General features: G+C 42.8%; 1 protein-coding gene across 14 annotated transcripts in view; it reads right to left on the bottom strand.

Moving 5' to 3' along the window:
- 4933427D14Rikl (RIKEN cDNA 4933427D14 gene like) overlaps positions 1 to 19758 on the bottom strand; it is a 48827-nt gene that overhangs the window by 18789 nt on the left and 10280 nt on the right. For 12 of the 14 annotated variants that reach the window (XR_010055205.1, XR_010055206.1, XR_010055207.1 and 9 more), the window contains exons 4-12: positions 18513 to 18619; positions 17799 to 17861; positions 17245 to 17460; positions 15359 to 15569; positions 6843 to 7063; positions 4855 to 5021; positions 3135 to 3254; positions 1992 to 2081; positions 1720 to 1809 (exon numbers count right to left, since the gene is read on the bottom strand). Coding sequence is in view for 10 of the 14 variants with exons in the window: in XM_063269346.1 (XP_063125416.1) it covers positions 1720 to 1809; positions 1992 to 2081; positions 3135 to 3254; positions 4855 to 5021; positions 6843 to 7063; positions 15359 to 15569; positions 17245 to 17460; positions 17799 to 17861; positions 18513 to 18619 (1285 nt within the window). In the remaining 4 variants the exon portion in view is untranslated. Of the gene's footprint in view, positions 1 to 1719; positions 1810 to 1991; positions 2082 to 3134; positions 3255 to 4854; positions 5022 to 6842; positions 7064 to 8641; positions 14595 to 15358; positions 15570 to 17244; positions 17461 to 17798; positions 17862 to 18512; positions 18620 to 19758 lie in introns of those variants that run through there. The other 2 variants (XM_063269351.1, XR_010055208.1) reach the window with 2 other exon arrangements.

A 19758-nucleotide genomic window follows, 5' to 3' on the forward strand; every position in this document is an offset into this window, starting at 1 on the left:
GCGCCCAGTGTTCACTGGGCCTAATTCACCCAGCCTGAGGTGGTGAGTTTGCTGTGACTCATCATGTCCTTGCTCTAGGACTCCTGGTGAGGAACTCTTGAGTACTCTGATGAAAGCTTAAAGTCAGGTTATGATCCACGTTCTAAAACCTAGAGTCCTGGGTCTAGCTAACACCAGCAAAACTGACTGTCTCATACGCAGCTAAATTTGTACTTCTTTTTCAAAATTAAGGCTGTTGGCAGAAATATATGCATCAGTAGGAGATCTGTAAACAAAGGCAGTGAGAAGATGGAGTCAGGACCCAGGGCAGTGGGTACCTCTGGGAAAGGTACCTCTACAGCAGTGTCACTGGCTTGGGAGGCGATGCACAGGTGTTCATTTATAATATCCTGAGTCACACATTTAGTGTTTTCTATGTGTATGCCACATTTTTTTCTAGAAAAAGCACACATAAAAAATAAATGAGATACAAAAAGACAAGTAGATAGGTGTCAGAGACAGTAGTCAACCTTCTAATAGCTAGAGATGACCAAGGCAGATTCCCTCCAGCAGCAGTGGCCATGCCAGCTCAGAGACATGGATACCCATGCTAGCCACTTACTTCCTGGAAACACCAGAAAAGTCTGGATGTATCAGCTATGTGTATGGGGTATCCTTCAAACCCTAAGATTCAGTGATTGCTTGAGTGAAATCTTAACCCCAGTCGCCTTTGCCCGACAGAAGGACCTACCCCTGTAAGTGGAGCTGGAAGCTGATATGAATGATGGTGAGATGGACAGGAGCTTCAGACAGTGCATGTTCATCTTACTACAGGGCAAATGGCCATCAGAGATAGACAAAAGCTACTTACTGTGGCAGTGGCATCATACCCACTACATCTTAAGCAATATTTCTCTTTTTAATGAAGATGCTATGTTGATTAAAGAGAACCTCCAATTTTTTTAGATTTATTTATTTATTTCATGTATATGAGTACACTGTTGCTACCTTCAGACACACCAGAAGAAGACATCGGATGCCCATTACAGATGGTTGTGAGCCACCATGTGGTTGCTGGGACTTGAACTCAAGACCTCTGAAAGAGCAGTCAGTGCTCTTAACCACTGAGCCATCTCTCCAGCCCTTAAGCATATTTCTTTATTGCTTGATTTCTTTATTGTGTGACTCAGGATACTATAAATGAACACCTGTGCATCGCCTCCCAAACCAGTGACACTGCTGTAGAGGCTAAATCACCTTTCCCAGAGGTACCCACTGCCCTGGGTCCTGACTCCATCTTCTCATTACCTTTGTTTACAACATCTACTGATGTTTGGTAGTAGTGTTCTCAGGTTACGAATAGAGAAAAGCACCTCATCTGAAACCTTATCTGCATTCAGGCTAAGGTGAAACAAGAGTGTTCACATGCTCATCATTCAATTCACACACCATGCACTTCCATATGCTCTCTGCCCTCAGGAAGACTGGCATCCACCTAGCGCAATGCCTTGGGATGCAAGGCAGCAAACAAGAAACAAATACACAACACCCCCAGATCATACATGTTCTTGGAATTCTCCTTCACACTCCATACACACCTAGGAAGTCATGCCGTAGTGCACATGGAAACATGCAAACGCCCATTCATTTGATTACTCACTCTTAGAGTCCAAACTATATGGATCAACTAAATCCATAGAGGGACACACACCCTAACCCTCCCCGGTAGCAGACATATACCTTAGTTTTTGAAGTCTGGCCATCTCTTCAGCTTTTAGTTCATCCAACTCTTTGGTTCTTCTAGAAGTCTCAGCCTCAAGCCAATCGAGCCTAAAGGGCAGTAAAGTCACATCAACTCTCCTCAAAACCAAGTCAGGATATCCTTGGCTTCTATCTCTGCTCTGCTGAAGACTGGCTTCGAAGTCTTAAGGAGGCAGAAAGCCAGTAAGCACAGGAGTGTGACTGATGTCAACAGCCATGACTCACTGCTCACCTCAGGAACAAACACTTACCTCTGCTTTTGCTTTCTTTCCAATTCTTTGGCTTCCAATTCTTCTAGTTCCTTCAGTCTTTTGGAAGACTCAGCATCTGGCCAAGAAAGCCTGACAGACAATACAAGCAGTAAAGGTAACCATGCCTCAAGGCCACCGGCTGTCATTACCACAGAAACAGAGCAGAAAAGTGAGTCCCTCCCCCCATCCCAGCACCAATCCTGGCTCTATTAAAGGACTCAAAAGTAATAAATGTATCCTCTGTGTACCCATGAAAGCTCCCACATGTTCCTATAATGGATATTTATGCACAAAAGTACTTCAAGTTAGTACATGCACAAGAAGCTGCCACAAGAAAGGCACCCACCACTGATCTCAGGACATGTTACTTGCTTAGACAAAGAAACAGAGCCAAGTGTAGGTGTTAATAAAGCCAAATAAAAACAAAAGAGGGCATTAACTGTAAACAATTTTATTGTATGTGCCTGTCAAAGGGCTTTGATTCCTATGGCTGTGGCTATGTGAACATTACCTAATGGCCCACTCCTTCCTAAGGGCTGAAGATGGAGCTGCGCCATACTCCTGAGCTTGCCCAGCCCTAATACCCACTTTTATTTTTGCTTTCCCATAATGCTAGGGTAATTTCAGCCAAACAAATGCAGAGCAAGCTGTTTTCACTGCTGCTGTCCTTGGGAACGCTCTCATTATACTCCTCACATTTATTCCTGCCTGTGCAAGTCCAGGTTTAATGTCGACCTCCCTGTGCAAAGCTTCATTCTCTGCAGCAAGAGGAAACGCTGTTCTGAACCTGCCCGGACCTCAGGGTGTATACCACATTCTATCTTCAGTCACAGCTAATTACATGTATCTCCCACTGGCTGCAAATAAGAACTGGGATTATGGTCTTATTTGCTCTCTTTAAAAAGCACATAAAGCATGCAACTGTGCTATACACAAATTGGCAAATGGCATACACAGAGGGTTTTGAATGAATGAAATAAGACAGAACAAAAGTATGGCAGGCCTGTTGTAACATAGAGAGTGTAAAAGGGAAGTCCAGCAATATAACTTTAAATAACCATCTTTAGACACTGGGAAGACAAGAGGGCTCCGCTTCAGAGTCTGTATAACCAGAGCCTTAATTCTGAAAATGCTAATACAGACCTGGCTGCTTCCTGCTCGGCAGCACCTCCCAGTTGACTTTCCCTGTGGGTAGTCTCTTGCTGTAGGGACTGCACCTTTGCAGCATCTCTGGGGTTGTACTTCCCCCTCAGCCAGGCAGCACTGCACAGAATGGAAAAGCACGCCTTTTGTAGTCATTCACCCACCCCCGGTGACTCATCCTAAAAGAACCATGTAATGCTGACCTACAGCTCAGAGCCTGGCGCCTGCATAGAAAAATGAACGTGAGGATCCTCCAGCTCTCCTGCCCAATGATGAAGGGAGAAGATCCCTTTGCTTTCAGAAGCAGTCACTATTTCAATTAAAATTAAAAACAAAAGTCACAGAATGAAGGACGTACTTCGACAAAACCTGTTTTAAATATATAAATATGAGTCACTAGTAATATCCCAGGTCACATTCCTCTAAGTGTCTGTGTTAGGTCTCACACAGCACTCTGATCCAGGAAGTCTTATCTGCCCCACAACTCCACCCACCAGACATAGGTCTAGATCAGTAGTTCTCAACCTTTCTAATGTAGCAACCCTTTAATACAGTTCCTTGTGCTGTGGTGACCCCAATTATAAAGTTATTTCATTACTACTTCATAACTAATTTTTCTGTTATGAATCATAATGTAAATATCTGTTATGTAAGATATTGGATATGTGATTCCTGAGTAAGGGTCATTTGACCCCAAAGGGGTCATGACCCACAGGTTGAGAAACTGTAGTCTGGCAGCTATTGTGCATGTGGTTAGCAGTACTCAGCTTGTGTCTCAGTATTGATATGCATAAAGCAAAGAAATCAGAACAAAGTCATGAGCTAAAAAACAAAAACAAAAACAAAAACAAAACATAGGAAAAAACCCACAGTTGGATCAGAAGACCCAGCTTTGGTCACACAAGCCTCTCTGAACAGTGCTTGTTCTCCGTCCCTCGAGGCTGAAGGATGACAGCACCACAGACTTGCACCATGCACACCTGCAGGGGCCTCCCTAGAACCAGGGTGCTCAGCTGTCCACTCACAGCAGCAAGGCGGCCCTTCCAGCTAGTCAGCCCCTTCTTCTGTTCTCACTTGCTGTCTGTGTTTCCTCCTTTGCCTGCTGGACTTTCTAGTTCTTTCCTGGTGCTTTTAAAGACTCCCAAATCTTGGCAAACAAGCTCCCTTTTATCTTTAGCCACCCTGATTCAAACCGGTCCCTGCTCCCCTGAAGACACAACCTTCTCTCTAGCCCTGTGGGATAGACAGCAGCTCTATACTGTTCTTATGCTGTGAGTGTGGGTAACAAGGCAGGAATATTAGCACTACAAAGATCGGGTCCTTCAGGTGGGGCAAAATCAGGCAAATATGGATGAGCTCAGAGTTCACCACTTTCTTGTCTTGGAATTAAAATTATTTAAAAATATTTATTCATTCAGCAAAGATTAAGTGAATGCCTATTATGTGTGGGCACTAGACATTAAGACATAAGAGAGATACGATGCCCAGCCTCGGGTAAGCACAATCTGTTTGCAGAGCAGACAACACAGTGTATAATCCTTTCTACACTGGCATATGTCCACTGGAAACTTCTAGACAAACTTCTGGACAAACACCTCATGTGCTACTCACCCAAATAAGAATTTCTGCCCGAGGGGGACAATGAAGCCTACTAGTTCATCTGCTCTAACATGAAGAAAATAAAGTCATATAAACCCAGGGTCCTTGAATGTTTGCATACCATTTAGGAGAGGCTGGTGGAGATGTGGGGTTTGGAGGTATCCAAGGAGCCCTATGGTCTTTCACAGGTTGTCGGTTCATTTTTAGTCTAGATGACACTGTTGTCTGCTGCAATCTGCTTTTGCTGTAAGGTTGGTTTGGTCGATTTCTTTCAGATATGTGGAGTCCCTGTAAGAAATAAACATGCATTACAAAGCCAGACAAGTACCAAAGACACTAGCTTCAACCTCTGACTCACTGCAGCTCCAAGTGCCTCGTTGCTATTCATACATTCATTCCAAAAGCGACTGAAAACACTCTGAGGGAAATGTGAGAAGCACATCAATCACACTGAAGTAAACCTGGGCAAGGGTGGACCTGAAATCCTTGACTTTTCCACATTCATATATAAAATATTTATTATCTTTTTCCTTAATTAAATCTTCCCTTCTAAAAGTCCATGTTTGTTTACAGGTAAATTAAAAAAATATTCTTGCCTAAAATACTTAACTTTTCTAATCACAATGCATCCCACAATTTCAAATACCCACTGTGCATGAGGCTGAGAAGGACAACCAAGCAGACCGCTCTCTTACAGGCTCAGTCCTGACTTCCCAATGACCTCATTACAAGTTTACTTGGGAAGGAATAAAGATGTGATCCCAATCCATGACCTGTCAGTTACTGGCTGTGCTGATTAGTGCTTTGTGGTCTTGACACAAACTAGAGTCCTCTGCAAAAAGAAACTTCAACGAGAAAGGAAGTAGCTACACAGACTGGCTTCTAGGCAAGTCTGGGGCATCTTCTTGGTTAGTGAGTGATGGGAAAGAAGCCAGCTCACTGTGAGCAGTGCCACTCCTAGGCAGGTGGTTCTAGTAGGGTGAGCAAGTCAGTAAGAAGGATTCTTCCACGGTCTCCTGCTTCAGTTCCTGCCTCGAACTCCTACCCTGGCTTCCCTTCATGACCAAAAATACTCTTTCTTCCAGTTTGGTGGGTTTTTCCCAGAATAATAGAAAGGAAAATAAGACACTAGTATAATGGAATTCCCTTTCCCAAGGCCATGTGGCAATGCCCAGTGCTACAGAAGCCTCCAGAAGGCACTACTGAGAGGCAGTCACTGCAGTGAGTACACTTGGACCAGAGGTGCTCATCTCCCCATTCCCAATGTAGGACTATAAGGAAGTTTTACTGTTGTTGATATTTTAATTTTTTAATTAAATGGGTTTTTTGTCTGTACTACTTGTATGCCTGGTGCCCATGGAGGCTAAAAGAAGACACCAGATATCCTGGAATTGGAGTTACAGATGGTTGTGAGCCACTATGTGAGTGCTAGGAATCAAACCCCAGGCCTCGGAAGAGCAGTCAGTGATAAACTACTGAGCAATCTCTTCAGCCTCATAAGGAAGTTTTAGATAGAAGCTTAAAATATAAGGTAGTTTCAGATCACAAGCTCTAACTACCCAGCTAGTTTCTAAAGCCATATTAAAAAGCACTCACCTAAAGTGGCCCTTCAATATTCAGTGGCCATAATAGATCAGTATTTATCCTTAGTAGAAACATAATCTTTTAAAAAAAATTTTTTATGTGTTTTAGCTGCATGAACGTCTATGCACCACATGTGCCTGTAGAGGCCAGAGTGGGCACTGCACCCCCTAGAACTCGAGATAGCCGTGAGCCACCATGTGGATGCTGGGAGCCTAATCTCGATCTTCTAGAAGGGTACTAAGTACCCTTAAAACCACTGAGCCACCATCAGTCCCAGGAACAACATATCCCACTAACCACTCAGAACAGAACCTTAAATCCTCTCAACTCTTACCCTTTCCAATCCTGACTGTTAAGACAAACTTCCTAATTAAGATCATAGTATTAAGTGAGTTAGGATCTTACTGACCCAGGAAAGGACGTCCATGTGCCCAGAGACCAATGTGGTCCTACCCTTACTAGCCGGTAAGACCTTGGACAATATCAGATGAATATAAACGGGCCCCAAGAAAGGAGACTTCTTACCTGCTGTGATCTAGCTGACTCTGAAGTATCTTTCTTCCTAAGTGGCATATGCCCTGTCACGGTCTTCTTTCTTACGGCTTGTGGTTTTACTGGGGTTAATGTTTCATCTTTGAAGTCTGTACCATGGTCCAATATATGGGAAGCTTCTTGTGGAGGAATACCTGTGTCTAACGCATCCAGTTCACGCTCCAGCCTCTGAAGCTCATCAGGCTGACCAACATCTACACACAGATTTCACAGGAGAAAGTCCACTTAAGCCACACAGCGGAAATGACTTACAAGCACATAAGATCTAAACTCCAGCCTGGCACTGTGAAAAGCATGGAGCTCTGTTGCCACACCCGCAGGTGTAATTACCAATGTCCAAGCACCATGACCAACCCCCTCAACATCAGGTCCACATTTACTGACTTTCCAGTTCTTGCCTGTGGTCTTATTCTGTAATATCTTTGTTCCTATCCAGGTTGGCCTCTCTAGATTTCTTGGCTTTAAGATACTTCCCTCACTGGTGCCCTGCTGATCTTAGTCACATGTCCACTGGGTTGCCAAACTGTCTGTGCTGGCTAGATTTATGTCAACTTGACACAAACAAGAGTCATCTGAAATGAGAGAACCTCAATTGAAAAACAATGCCTCCATAAAATCCAGCTGTAGGGCATTTTTTTATTTAGCGATTAAGGGAGAAGCCCCAGCCCATTGTGGGCGGTGCCATCCCTGTGCTGGTGGTTCTAGGTTTTATAAGTAGGCTAAGCAAAAGCCAGTAAGCAGCACTCTTCCATGGCCTCTGCATCAGCTCCAGACTCCAGGTTCCTGCCCTGTGAGCTCCCCCCTCCCCCAGCCCCTGCTTATTTAAATGATGAACTGTTCTATGGAACAGTGAACAAAATAAAACTCTTCTTCCCCAAGTTGCTTGTCCTCATGGTATTTCATCACAGCAATAATAACCCTCACTGTCTTTCTAAAATGGAAACACTGCAGTCAGAGACGGCTCAGTGGTCAAAGGCACTCTATGCTCTTGCACAGGACCTTGGATTGGTTCGCAGCCTCACACAATGGCTCAAAACCATACATAATTTCAGTTCCAGGGTTTCTGATGCCTTCTTCTCAACTCTGTGGGAACTGCATGTACAGGAGCAGAGCATACTTGTAGGCAGAACACTTGTCCACACATGCGTGCACCACATATATCCCTAGTACTCATGGGTCTCCTGGAACTGGAGTCATAGATAGCTATGAGCTACCACATGGGTACTGCAAACCAAACCCAGATCCTATAAAAGAGTGCTCTTAACCAGTGAGCCATCTCTCCTCATATTAAAAATGTGTTTGTTTTTCTAGGTAGAGTTTCTCTGTGTGGCCCTGGCTATCCTGGAACTCAGAGATCCATTTGCCTCTGCCTCTGGAGTGCTGGGATTAAAGGTGTGTGCCACCATGCCCAGCTCTGAAAACTTGTGTCAGCATGTGGGAGGCTCTGGGTTCCAGTCCTAGAACCACAAAAGATCACAAGCATACAAATACACAAAAACAAAAGCTCTAAGAAAATGAGGAAGAAATCTAATGAAAAACTCAAAACTCATAGGAATTTCAGAGAAAGCAGTGCAAAGCTTTTATTTTGTTTTTGCAGTGCTGGGACTATATTCCTGGCCATTGAAAGGACACGGAAGAAACTCTGAATCAAGTTTCCTTTACAGACTGAACATTGTATCTATGTTAGTTCCCCACAAGTGATCTGCAATTTCAAATGCATATCAAATTAAAAGTGTGTATAGATTGATTTAGCTGGGTATCATGGCACACACCTTTATTTCCAGCACTCAGTCCGTCAAACTCAGAAAGTCTCAGGTCAGTAAGGGTTCAACAAACAAACAAAAAAGGAAACAAACAAAATTTAAATAAATTAATCATAAAATTCTTATGAAGGGGCCAGACAGGTGGCTCAGAAGTTAAGAGCACTTGTTTTTTTAAGAAGACCCTGGTTAGTTTCCCAGCACCCACAAAATGGCTTACAGCAATCTATTAACTACAGTTTCAGGTAATCTAATCCCCTCTTCTGACCTCTGAGGGCACCACACATGCATGTGGTACACATATGCGCAAGCAGGCAAAACACTCACACGTAAAATAATAAATCTAATTTTAAAAATTCATATGAAGAGTAAAATATTAAAAATTAGTCCAACAAATTTGAGAAGCAACAACAATATGGGAAATAAAGTGGAGGCAGGTGTCTTTCTTGCCCAGAGACAGGAATCTTAGTAAGGCAGTGTGGACTGACTCAGGGACCAATGGCATAGGATGGGAACCACAGACCGGCAGATATAGAATGAGGTCTACTATTGTCCACACAGAGAAATCAAAGTGGAATCACATTGAACAGGGCTTAGCTCACAAACAGCATGAAGTCCTTCAGAGCTTTAAGAAGAAACAACAGGACAATACTATCATGTCATCAAGACAGAAAAGACTGTCTTAAGCTCAAATATGATGCAACTTACTAGAGTTTACACTAAACTATAGCTTTTGATTAAAAAAAATCACCATAACAAATCAGCCAAATCTGGAAGGAGATACCTGAAATATGTACAAATCTATATAAGAAATAAGCGATTCAACAGAGAAATGAGTGAAGTATTCTACAAATTAGGCAGAAAAACAAGTAGTCCATAAAAGCATGAAAAAATGATAAACAGCCAGGTGGTGGCACACGCCTTTGATCCCAGCACTTGAGAAGCAGAGACAGGTGGATCTCTATGAGTTCAAGGTCAGCCTGGTCCACAGTCCACAGAATGAGTTGTAGGATAGCCAAAACTATATAGAAGAAACCCTGACTCAAAAAAAAAAAAAAGAAAGAAAAAAAAAGATAGATGATAAACTTGAGGAAAACTACGCCATAAGCTCAGACTTATAACTATTAGAATGGGGAAATGTGAAGCATGACACAAACATAAACAAGGAAGGAGAAAACTCAGACACCAGTAGTGTGGGAGTGAAGTAGTGAATTCCCCTGAAGAGTGGCTCCATCAATGCCCTCGAAGGCTGATTCTCAGTACAGCAGCCGAGTCACAGGCATGCTTGGCCAGGGAACTTGTTCATGTAAACAGAGGGGTCAGCTTTGACGTCACTCTGTCACTGTTTATAAAAGCAGAACCAGCCAGCATAGTGGCACAGTGAAATCTTTGTGTATTCTGATACTCAGGAGGTGCAAGAGAGGATTGCTCAATCCCAGGGGTTCTGGCCATTCGGCCAACATAGTGAGACCTTGTGCCACACACAGAGACTGATGACCGACGACTGGGGACAGCCCGTGTCCATTAATGTGTATGAAGAGATGAAAATCATTTATGGTTTACTTATAGAAAGAAGACCCACATGAGAGTTAAAAAGTTAGGATCCTCTGATCTGAGAGTGCAGATCAGAGACACTCAGCATTTCTAGTGTGTGAGGCCCTGGGTTTGAACCCTAGCACTAGAAAAATTCAACTTCACCTATTAATATGAATAAGTCTTACTAATTTAAAAAATAATCATACTACAGGCTGATATATACTATATGTGGTCACATGTGTGGAGCAATGTGTTATAGACACACATGAGCAGCTCAGACATAAAACAGAACAGGCTCATAATGGAAACCTCTAGAAAGGGAAGGAAGAAAATGGAATGGAGAGGAAGTATTCAAGGGACTTTAACAGTACTTGTCACATTTTTTAAAAAAAAAATTCCAGAGTAAAATGCTTTAAACTGCATGGTAGATACATGGTATTGATTATTTTCATCCCCTCTGTTCACTGAACCACACGTGACTGGAAAAGAGAATCACTGAAGGATTCCTAATGATGCTCTGCTGTACTCACAGATCGGTACGTAATCCAGTAGCCATCAGAGAGACTTCACCCAGCAACTGATGGAAACAGATGCAGGGATTCACACTAGGCACACAGAGCTTAGGGAATCCTGCAGAAGAGGGGAAGGAGCCAGAGGGGTCAAGGACACCACAAGAAAACTCACAGGCTCAACAAACCTGGGCTCATAGGGGCCCACAGAGACTGAAACGATAATCAGAGAGCCTGCATGGGACTGACCTAGGCCCTCTGCGTATGTCACAGTTCTGTAGCTTGATCTTTTTTTGGGGACCCCTAACAGTGGAAGCAGGGGCTGTCTCTGACTCTTTTGCCTGCTTTTGGGACCCTTTTCCTCATACTGGGGTGCCTCACCAGCCTTAATTTAAGGGGAGATGGCTAGTCTTACTGTAATTTGCTATGCAATGCTTAGTTGATACCCATGAGAGGCCTGCCTTTCTCTGAAGGTAAATGGAGGAAGGTAAATTTGGGTAGGGGGGCAGAGGGGAGGACTGGGAGGAGAGAGGGGAGGGATGGGACACTGCTGTTGATATTAAAAAATATGTTTGTGTGTGTGTGTGTGTGTGTGTGTGTGTGTGTGTGTGTGTGTGTGTGTGTGTAAAGGAAGGCTTTATTGAGATTCTTCCTTAGCAAAAGTAAGTCAGGACCCTGATTCCCCCATACCATTGTTCTCCTTAGATGTTCTCAAAGCTCAGTCAGCTTCACAGCAAGTATTTGAAAGCAGAACAGAAGAATGCCAGGACTAACTCCTGTTACTCAATCTATAGCTTAGTAACTCCCAAGATTACATCTATTGAAGCAACGCTGGCTGCTAGGTCCTGACACCTTTTCAGTTGTGAATGGCATCAATCAGACAGCAAATGCAGTGCAAATCCACAGAAAGCTGAGTCTGAGGACACTGCTGCCAGCAGAGAGGCAGCCACAAGCCATCCTCACACAGTACACTAATGCAATCAGTAGTCAGAGGCCTCTAAGAAATGCACTGGCCAACAATTACTCAAATCACAAGGAAGCTCACCCAATTAGGCTCAATCATAAATCCCAAATGAGACAGAGACACTTTCCCTCCCTTGGGACTCCCCATAATATTTCCGAGGTACTGGGTAGGGAGCAGGAACTTCAGGAAATAGGAATGAAGAATTAGGAACAGGGAGAGTGCTATCTAAAATAGAAAAAAAAATGTGACCTGGACAATAATAAGAACAAGAAAAACAAAGCTAAAGATCGCCACATTGCTCCCCAGACGCAAGGGCATGGCACGTGAGAACCAGCTACCTAGAGCCAAGTTTCACTTCAGAGTCATGGTGATAGTGTGCCTCATGTTTGGTACAATACGCTTTTTGCTTTTTAATAGAATTCACATCCATGTGCATCCCGATCAAGCTGCCTCCCACAGCAGGTAGAACAGGATTACTAAAATTCCTCTGGTGAGGAAACAAATGAAGCATTTGTTCAAGGTCACAAGGAGGGCGAGTAAGAGCCCAGGCTCCTGCACTCTGCCTCACAAGGAGCCCGAGTGAGAGTCAAGCCTCTACTTTTTGCACATGCCCCACCCTCGAGGAAGGGCAGCACATAGATAGGGCTTGCATGATAACCAATCCTGCCTGTGTGACAGAAGCTCCATGGTAACCTCTTAACTATGGGCTTCTGAGAGCTTTTGGGTTGCTGTTTACATGGACGTTCTTGGAGGTGGTGTGCCCCTTCCCATATTCCTGGCCTTAGATACCGCCCGTCTGGCTATTCCCGTGTGTCCCCTGTGGTACCTCTGTACCTCTGTATATGTACACTGGGTGAACTCCCACCGAGCCTAGATGTAGAATGGCAAGTGACACCTTAAGGTCTGTAACTGGTGTCTCAAGTGGGGCTGTCTTCTGGGACTGAACCTTCCGTCTGTGGGCAAGACCCTACTCACCTGTCAGGACTGAGCGGAGCTATAGAACCCCTCTCCCCACCTCAGTGAACTACCCCTCCTGTCATCACTCAGGGCTCCACAGAGGCTACAGGTAAAACGCTAAGCTGTTCAGGGTTCACAGAAGAGCAGCAGATGGACAAATAGATAATAGATGTCTCTAATAGATATGAGACACTCATGCAAGTTTCTGACCACAAGAGAGGAGAAATGACATAAAGAATGTTGACATAGTAAGTTGCAGTGAGGGGAAAGCCCTCAAAGATTGGCAACTGAAAAACACAAAATAAGGTCAAAGAAAATTCAACACATTGTTACTCTCAGTAAATCTAAGGTTAAATACAGACTCTGCAACAGGGTTCAAAAAAACCAACGATATCTGAGAAGAGTGGCACCTTCTATCCTAGCACTCAGGAAGCAAGGCAGGCATATCTGTGAGTTCAAGACCAGCCTGGTCTGTCCAGTGAGACTCTGTCTGGTAGGGGAGGGGAGTTAACTTCTGTCCTGCAGACAGCTCAGAAGTTAAGAACATGTGCCCACCTCAGCACCCAGGCCAGGCCATTCACAACTGCCTGTTCTGCGGAACCACTGCCCACTTCTGCTCTCTATGGACACTGCATACATATAATTAAAAACAAAACTAAAATATTTTTAAGAATTAAGTACATACAGGAAGCCAGGTGAAAGGGAGGAGAACAAAAGACATTTCCGGGTGCAGTTGTGCTAGTCTAATGCAGGCAGTTCATAAAGTGCAAGACGTTCTCTTTTCTGGTATTAGCTCAGCAGTGGGTTGACACTTTGTACACTTCTCTATCTGTATCTTCTACCTCATTAAAAAATGAATATTAGGCCAATAAGATGGCTGAGAGGATAAGAAGAGCACACCATGCACTGACAACCTGAGTCCACTCCATGGAACCCTTGGTGAATGGGGAGAACTGATTCCTCAAGGTTGTCCTCTGACCTCCACACATATCCTATCACCCCCACCCTCTCCCTCTTCTCCAGTTATAATTATAAATAATGCAGAACTGTTTTTAGAAAGTAAAATTAGTTTACTGGTTTTACCCATAATGTTTATAGATTATCTCATCTACTGGAAATTGTCAAAAAGATCAAGCAACAAACCCTTGATTATATCAGTTTATAACACACATCACTATTCATTAGGAATTTTAAATATTAAACATTTCAAATGTTGCAATTGGTTAACAGATGTATCCCTTAGTAGAATATAGTGGTTCATACCTATAAACCTAGCACCGGGAAGTCTAAGACACGAGGTTTGCAAAGTTCTAGGTCAGCCTCAGTTTTATAGGCTGGCCTGGGCTACCACGCAACATAGGCAGGATAGCCTATGTTGTTTTTAGAAAGTAAAAACAGGGGTTGGGGATTTAGCTCAGTGGTAGAGTGCTTGCCTAGCAAGTGCAAGGCCCTGGGTTCGGTTCCCAGCTCTGAAAAAAAGGAAAAAAAAAAAAAAAGAAAGTAAAAACAACTTCAGAGCTTGGGGGATGCCTTCCAGTTGGCTGTGTTGCTCAAAGGCACTGTGTTTGCCTGGATGTGCAAAGTTGGACTTCTAGCTCTAAGAAAGAAAGGTTCTCTGGTTTCAGAAATCTTCAACTGTGCAGGCCCAATGAAACAGTGTCATAATAAAAGACTTCAAGATACTGCCAGATATGAGGCTAATGCACAAACCAAACAATTTCTGTTTAAGTACCAATAACCAGTTTCATAATTAATAAAAATTTCATTCACAACAGCAATAAAATCTATAAGACAGAAAACTAGAAATTTACATAGCAAGAAACTTATAAAATCCTATGTAGAAAGCTCTGACCCTGGACTGAGGTACAGAAAAGAAGCCTGGGTCTGCACTCATCAGGATGGCCATCTCCTCCCCGTGAGCTGGCACAGGCGGCTGCCAGCATGCCCACACTCAACAGGCTCACTCCACATTCCTCAGAGTGAGCAATGGCAAGTAAATCTTAAAAAATAACAAAGAAAAATTAGTTGTCTTGTCAAATAGTAAAATATGAGTTAGACTAGTGGATTTGCCTACATAATTAAGTTTCTATACCAGAAATACCATAAACAAATTCCAAAGATAAGTGACTACATGTAAGTCAAAAAGGAAAAAGAAAGAGTACTAGCTACACTCCCCACAGCACTTTTATATTCCTAAGTAAAAAAGACATGGAACTCAACAAGGAGCGGGATAAAGGATACACAAGGGGAATCTGTGCAGAAGCAGTAAGTGCAGGTAAGGAAGCCATGAACAGACTCAGTAAGCAACAGTGAGATGCCGTTTCCCACCGAGAGGCTGGAAACACTCAGATCTTATTACATAAAACACTGCTCATCAAAACAGAAGCATACACATACTTTTAAAGGGGTAAATTGGCAAAATCTGCTCAAATGTGCATACCCCACATCCTGACAATTCCATCCCCTAGGATGAGGATCCAGAAATGCACAAACGTCAAGTGCACATGTGTGTATCCACACACCAGTACAATGCAGTCTGCTTAGCACTATGATGGAGCGAGGAGGACTTGACTTGCTGATGGACTTCTATAGATGCATGCTCCAGCCTCCAGTCCTAGGACAAATGCTAGTTGCTACTTCCCGATCCTAGAGGCAAATAGCTCTCCTGGACAGGGCCACCAATCAGGACGTCCCAGTGTGATGCAGTAACTGTTGTAATTTCCCTGAGTAAAACACCACACAGTAACACTTTGAGATTCATACCTGCCAGAAGTCTCTTTGCCACAGAAGGTCGACTGGTTTCCTGTGGAAATGTCTCCTTTGTGACCAAGGGTCTCCTTTCACTCTTGGGCAGTACAGTTGGCCATCTCTCTAAGATCTTTTGGCTACCAATGGGAAATCTGCTCCGAATTTCTGTGAAACATTTCTTTGCCTTTTTAGGTGACAACTTCTTTTCCAGGAGAGACTCCAAAGCCTGTCGCAAAGCAGTAATTATTCTCTTAGTTTATCCCACTAGAGTATGACTTTAGTCACAACACTGAAAAAATTACACTTTCCAAAAAGACACGTCATTAAATGGCTACCTCTAATGGTTAACACGATGTTCCCATTAGTTTAAAAATGATATTATTTACAACAGGGATTGATTAATAAAAGTAATTTCCACAAGTTCTTTTACATGTTTAGTTTGCTAAGATCATTTTTAAGAGGCACCTAACTTTAAAATTCAGAATCACTACTTTGGAAACTAAGCACAGTCTTCAGATTACAGCTGTATGTGCTACATGTTAATTCTCATTTCAACAAAACGTCATGAACTCAAGTTGTGTTTTGTGTGGGTAGATACATTAGACTGAACATACATTTTCATAAGCTAATGGAACCTTGTGGGTCCAGTGGCTATTTGCCCATGGCAATAATGGCAGGAGGTCTATGTCCCCCCTCTGAGTAACACCCACTCACTCATTACTAGGCAGTACTGGTCAGTATGAATTAAAGACGACTGAGCAGTCAGAGAGACTGAGTTCAGAGGAGTGTATGGAAACAAGATAGTAAGTTGGGAAAGGAATCACAGAGTGTTTAATCTCCTACATTACTGAATACATTCAAAACTAGGGGATATCTACATTATGCTTAAGATGCAATGTTAATGGTGCTCTTGCTCAGAATATGGGGTAACCTCTTGAGATCCTTTCTAGGATTCAGAAGATAGTTCTCCTAATTGAAATGATTTTGTCCAGTAATGTTTCTTACAGGTAAGTTGAAAGAGCATGTATGACATTATCTGATACACTGTCAAAGGTTCTGAGATCCCCACTTGACACACTCCTGAGAGTGAGCTCTGTCTACATGGATGTAACCAAAGCTAATAAGAGACATTTGTTAAACAACAGGACTGCAAAGCAGAGCAGGCTTTAAGAACAACTAGAGCTAGTTCCTAGTAGTCAGCTGTCTTTCTGTCTAGAATTCTCTCTACCATGGACTCCTCCTCCAGGGCCAACAGCTTATTAATACAGGATTATCTTTTCCTATTTATGGATGAAAGTGTATGAGAGAAGTAATACTGGCATAAGTGGCTAATTAGTTTCAGCTCTCAAGAGATCTCTCTGCCCCTGGCTTTAAAAACAGCAACAATGCAAATTAAATTAGTAGTAACAAATGTATTTCTAAGTCAGGGTACTGAGCAAGGATAAAAGGCTACATTGTATTGCAGTGCTCTGCAAACCCTGGAAGTTATAAAGCCAAAGCTCATTGTTAATGCTGTCTCTGTAACCAATGAGAGCTAAGGCCTTTGTCCATTCCTGATTAGTACAGCCACTCGTGAAATACCAGATGTTTCCAGTCATCCCAAGATCTGAGATTCTTGCTTGCATGATCCCAAGTGTTTCTTTTCTAGAACCTATCTAGATCAAATACTGATAATTAAGCACTAATCTGAGAATTCCTTGCCATTTCCTTTCTTTTCTGTAATAAAATCAGAGTCTAAAAACAATAAAAATGCAAACTTACATTCTCTGCCAAGCATCAAGTTATCACGCCAGGCAGTAGTTTTGCCTTATTGTCTCCCTGACTAGAACTAGAGAGAGTCTGAGTTATTTCCCTGCTTGGAAGCAACATCCTTTAAATAAAAACTGGAGTCCATTTCCTACCTCGATTTGCTGCAAGATGTCTATGACCACGTCTGGCACAGAAGGATCGACATCCAGCTTGGCAGAGCACAGTGACAGCTGACGAATAAGGCTGCCCAGTTCCCTGCACCGAGCAGGAACTGGGTGCTCCCCTCGGTCAGTAAACTGAGTGATAAACACTTGCAAGGCCCGGATGGCTGCTCGATGAGCGGCTGCCAGCCTAGACATTGCCCATGACTGGCAACAAACAAGAAGCAAGGGGTTACTTCAAGTTCTGACTTCCCAATACCACAGCACCCTTTAAGAATATCTGGAGTCTATCTGCCACACAAAGTGCTTCCTGTTGTCAAATCTTTTTCATAGAGAAGAAAATTACAAGACCTCAAGTTCTCTAGAAACAGATTCTTTTCTTTCCCGTTGTCTGTATACCAGAAATGGCCATACAGTGACCTGTCTATATCAGGAGTGACCACATAGTGACCTGTTTCAGACCCTCCCTAACAGATATACAGAAACAATGACTAAACAGTGTAAATGCACTCTATTAAAAACCATTCATTAGAATCATAACATACCTTCTTAGTATGTTTAATTTTTCGTGGACTTAATTTATCCAATTCTTCCTGAATTTCTTTTACCTGTTTTGTGAAAAGGGGGAAACGAAACTTTTATGCCTGTCCATTGATCTTTCTTATAGAAAAACAGACCCCGTTTTATCCAAACATAACCCTTACTAACTCAAGTCACTTAAAAATGAGAAAAAGCTTCTTCTCATTCAGTCACCATACCTCCCTAACACCAACTGATTTCTGCTTCAAAATGGTTAATAGAGCTATCCCCAGGTCCCCAGTTTAAGAACTGACCATGAAGACCAATGGAAGGACCAGCTTGCGTCTTATGAGCCACACTAAAGACTTTTGCATTCTACTAGGTGTACTAGCACATGTTTTTGATCCCAGCAACAGGGAGACATAGACAGCGGTTATCTGAATTCCAGGCTAGCCAGGGCTACATGGTAAGACCCTTTCTCTCTCTCTCTCTCTCTCTCTCTCTCTCTCTCTCTCTCTCTCTCTCACACACACACACACACACACACACACACACACACACACACACACACACCTTTCTGTCAAAAGAATGTGAATTACTAGTCCATAAGTTTAGGAAATTAACCCTGAAGATTCATTAGCATTTATGCAGGACCCTTGTGTTCGTCTTTCTGTGACAGAAGGAAAGCTGCAAGTCCCTAAGAAATCCACATGCAGGCCACTCCCCTGGCTCTGCCATACCTGCTGCTGAAGAACATAGAGCATGCGGGCACTGCGCACGGCTTGCTCCTGTCTCCTGACGCGGATTCGATGCTCTTCATCGGGATCCAAAGCCTCTTCTAGTCTATCTGAAAGTATTTCCCCACATTAGGTTAAAAACAACTCATAGGAACTTTAAATACTTAATAGAGTAATAGCTGATGTGTCTTACTAAGGAAACGAAGAGGCTGCCTTAGCAGACTTAAGAAAACAAACCCCTCTGGACAGCAAACTTCACTGTCTCAAAATCCTTTTATATTAAGCCAAAATCTATAATGCTTCCCCTATTTTTCAAAAAAAAAAAAAAAAAGAAAGAAAGAAAGAGAAGAAAAGAAAAAAAGAAAAAAGAAAAAAGATCTTTACTGGACTATTTCCCTGTTAAGTGAGATTATTTTTACTGAATTATTTATCCTGAATCCAAATGAGAAATTCTTTCTCTAGAACATTAAGATGAAGTGCTAAAGTTATTTGAATGTCTAAGTGTCAAGCTGCATGTCAAGAAACACACTCTTGTGCACACTGGCTCTCCATAGTTTTGTAAGGATCAACTCAGTCCATTTCTGGAATACTGGCCAGGTAGATAGAGCCAATCTATCTATTTCTTCTTAGACTATTGTTTCCAGATGTATTCACACATTTATAAAACTCTTAACAAACCAGTTGGATACAAGCAATACTTTGCTTGTGTAAATAGACATTCTGAGTTTGACTTTCTCATTAATTGTTACACATGAGAGAGGAGGATGAAGTGCAGCTCCACAGTACAACACTTGTCAAGTGTGCATGGGTTTAAGTCCCAGCACCAGACAGAAAATGAGTCAGACAAGAACAATAAGGCAACGAGGCTGCTAAGGCAGGCAAAGCCTTGAAGCCAGAAGCTGCACCTACAGGTAAAAGTCATATATGGGAGTCTCTAGGCCAAATTGGTGCCACCTCTACTTGAGTTACATAGTGGAGAGAAAATCCAAGCTCGAATACCTGTAAGAACAGAAGCAGGAACTGGTTTTGGCAGGAGTGTTTAACTCTTCACCTGGAAGGTAGTCTAATGCACCAGCTGGGCTGGGAAGCACTGGCTTCTGAATGCAGAACTGAAACTGTATTCACATCTTTTCAGTCATTTGTCCCTGTTAGAGCATTGTTATTACAGTCACCAACTACTGGTGACCCACTGAAATACTTACCCAGGTCAGCCTTGCCTCCACAGAGCTTCTAAACCTCTAAAGGTCCT

Source organism: Rattus norvegicus, chromosome 10 (genome assembly GCF_036323735.1).
Source record: "Rattus norvegicus strain BN/NHsdMcwi chromosome 10, GRCr8, whole genome shotgun sequence".
NCBI lineage: Eukaryota > Metazoa > Chordata > Mammalia > Rodentia > Muridae > Rattus > Rattus norvegicus.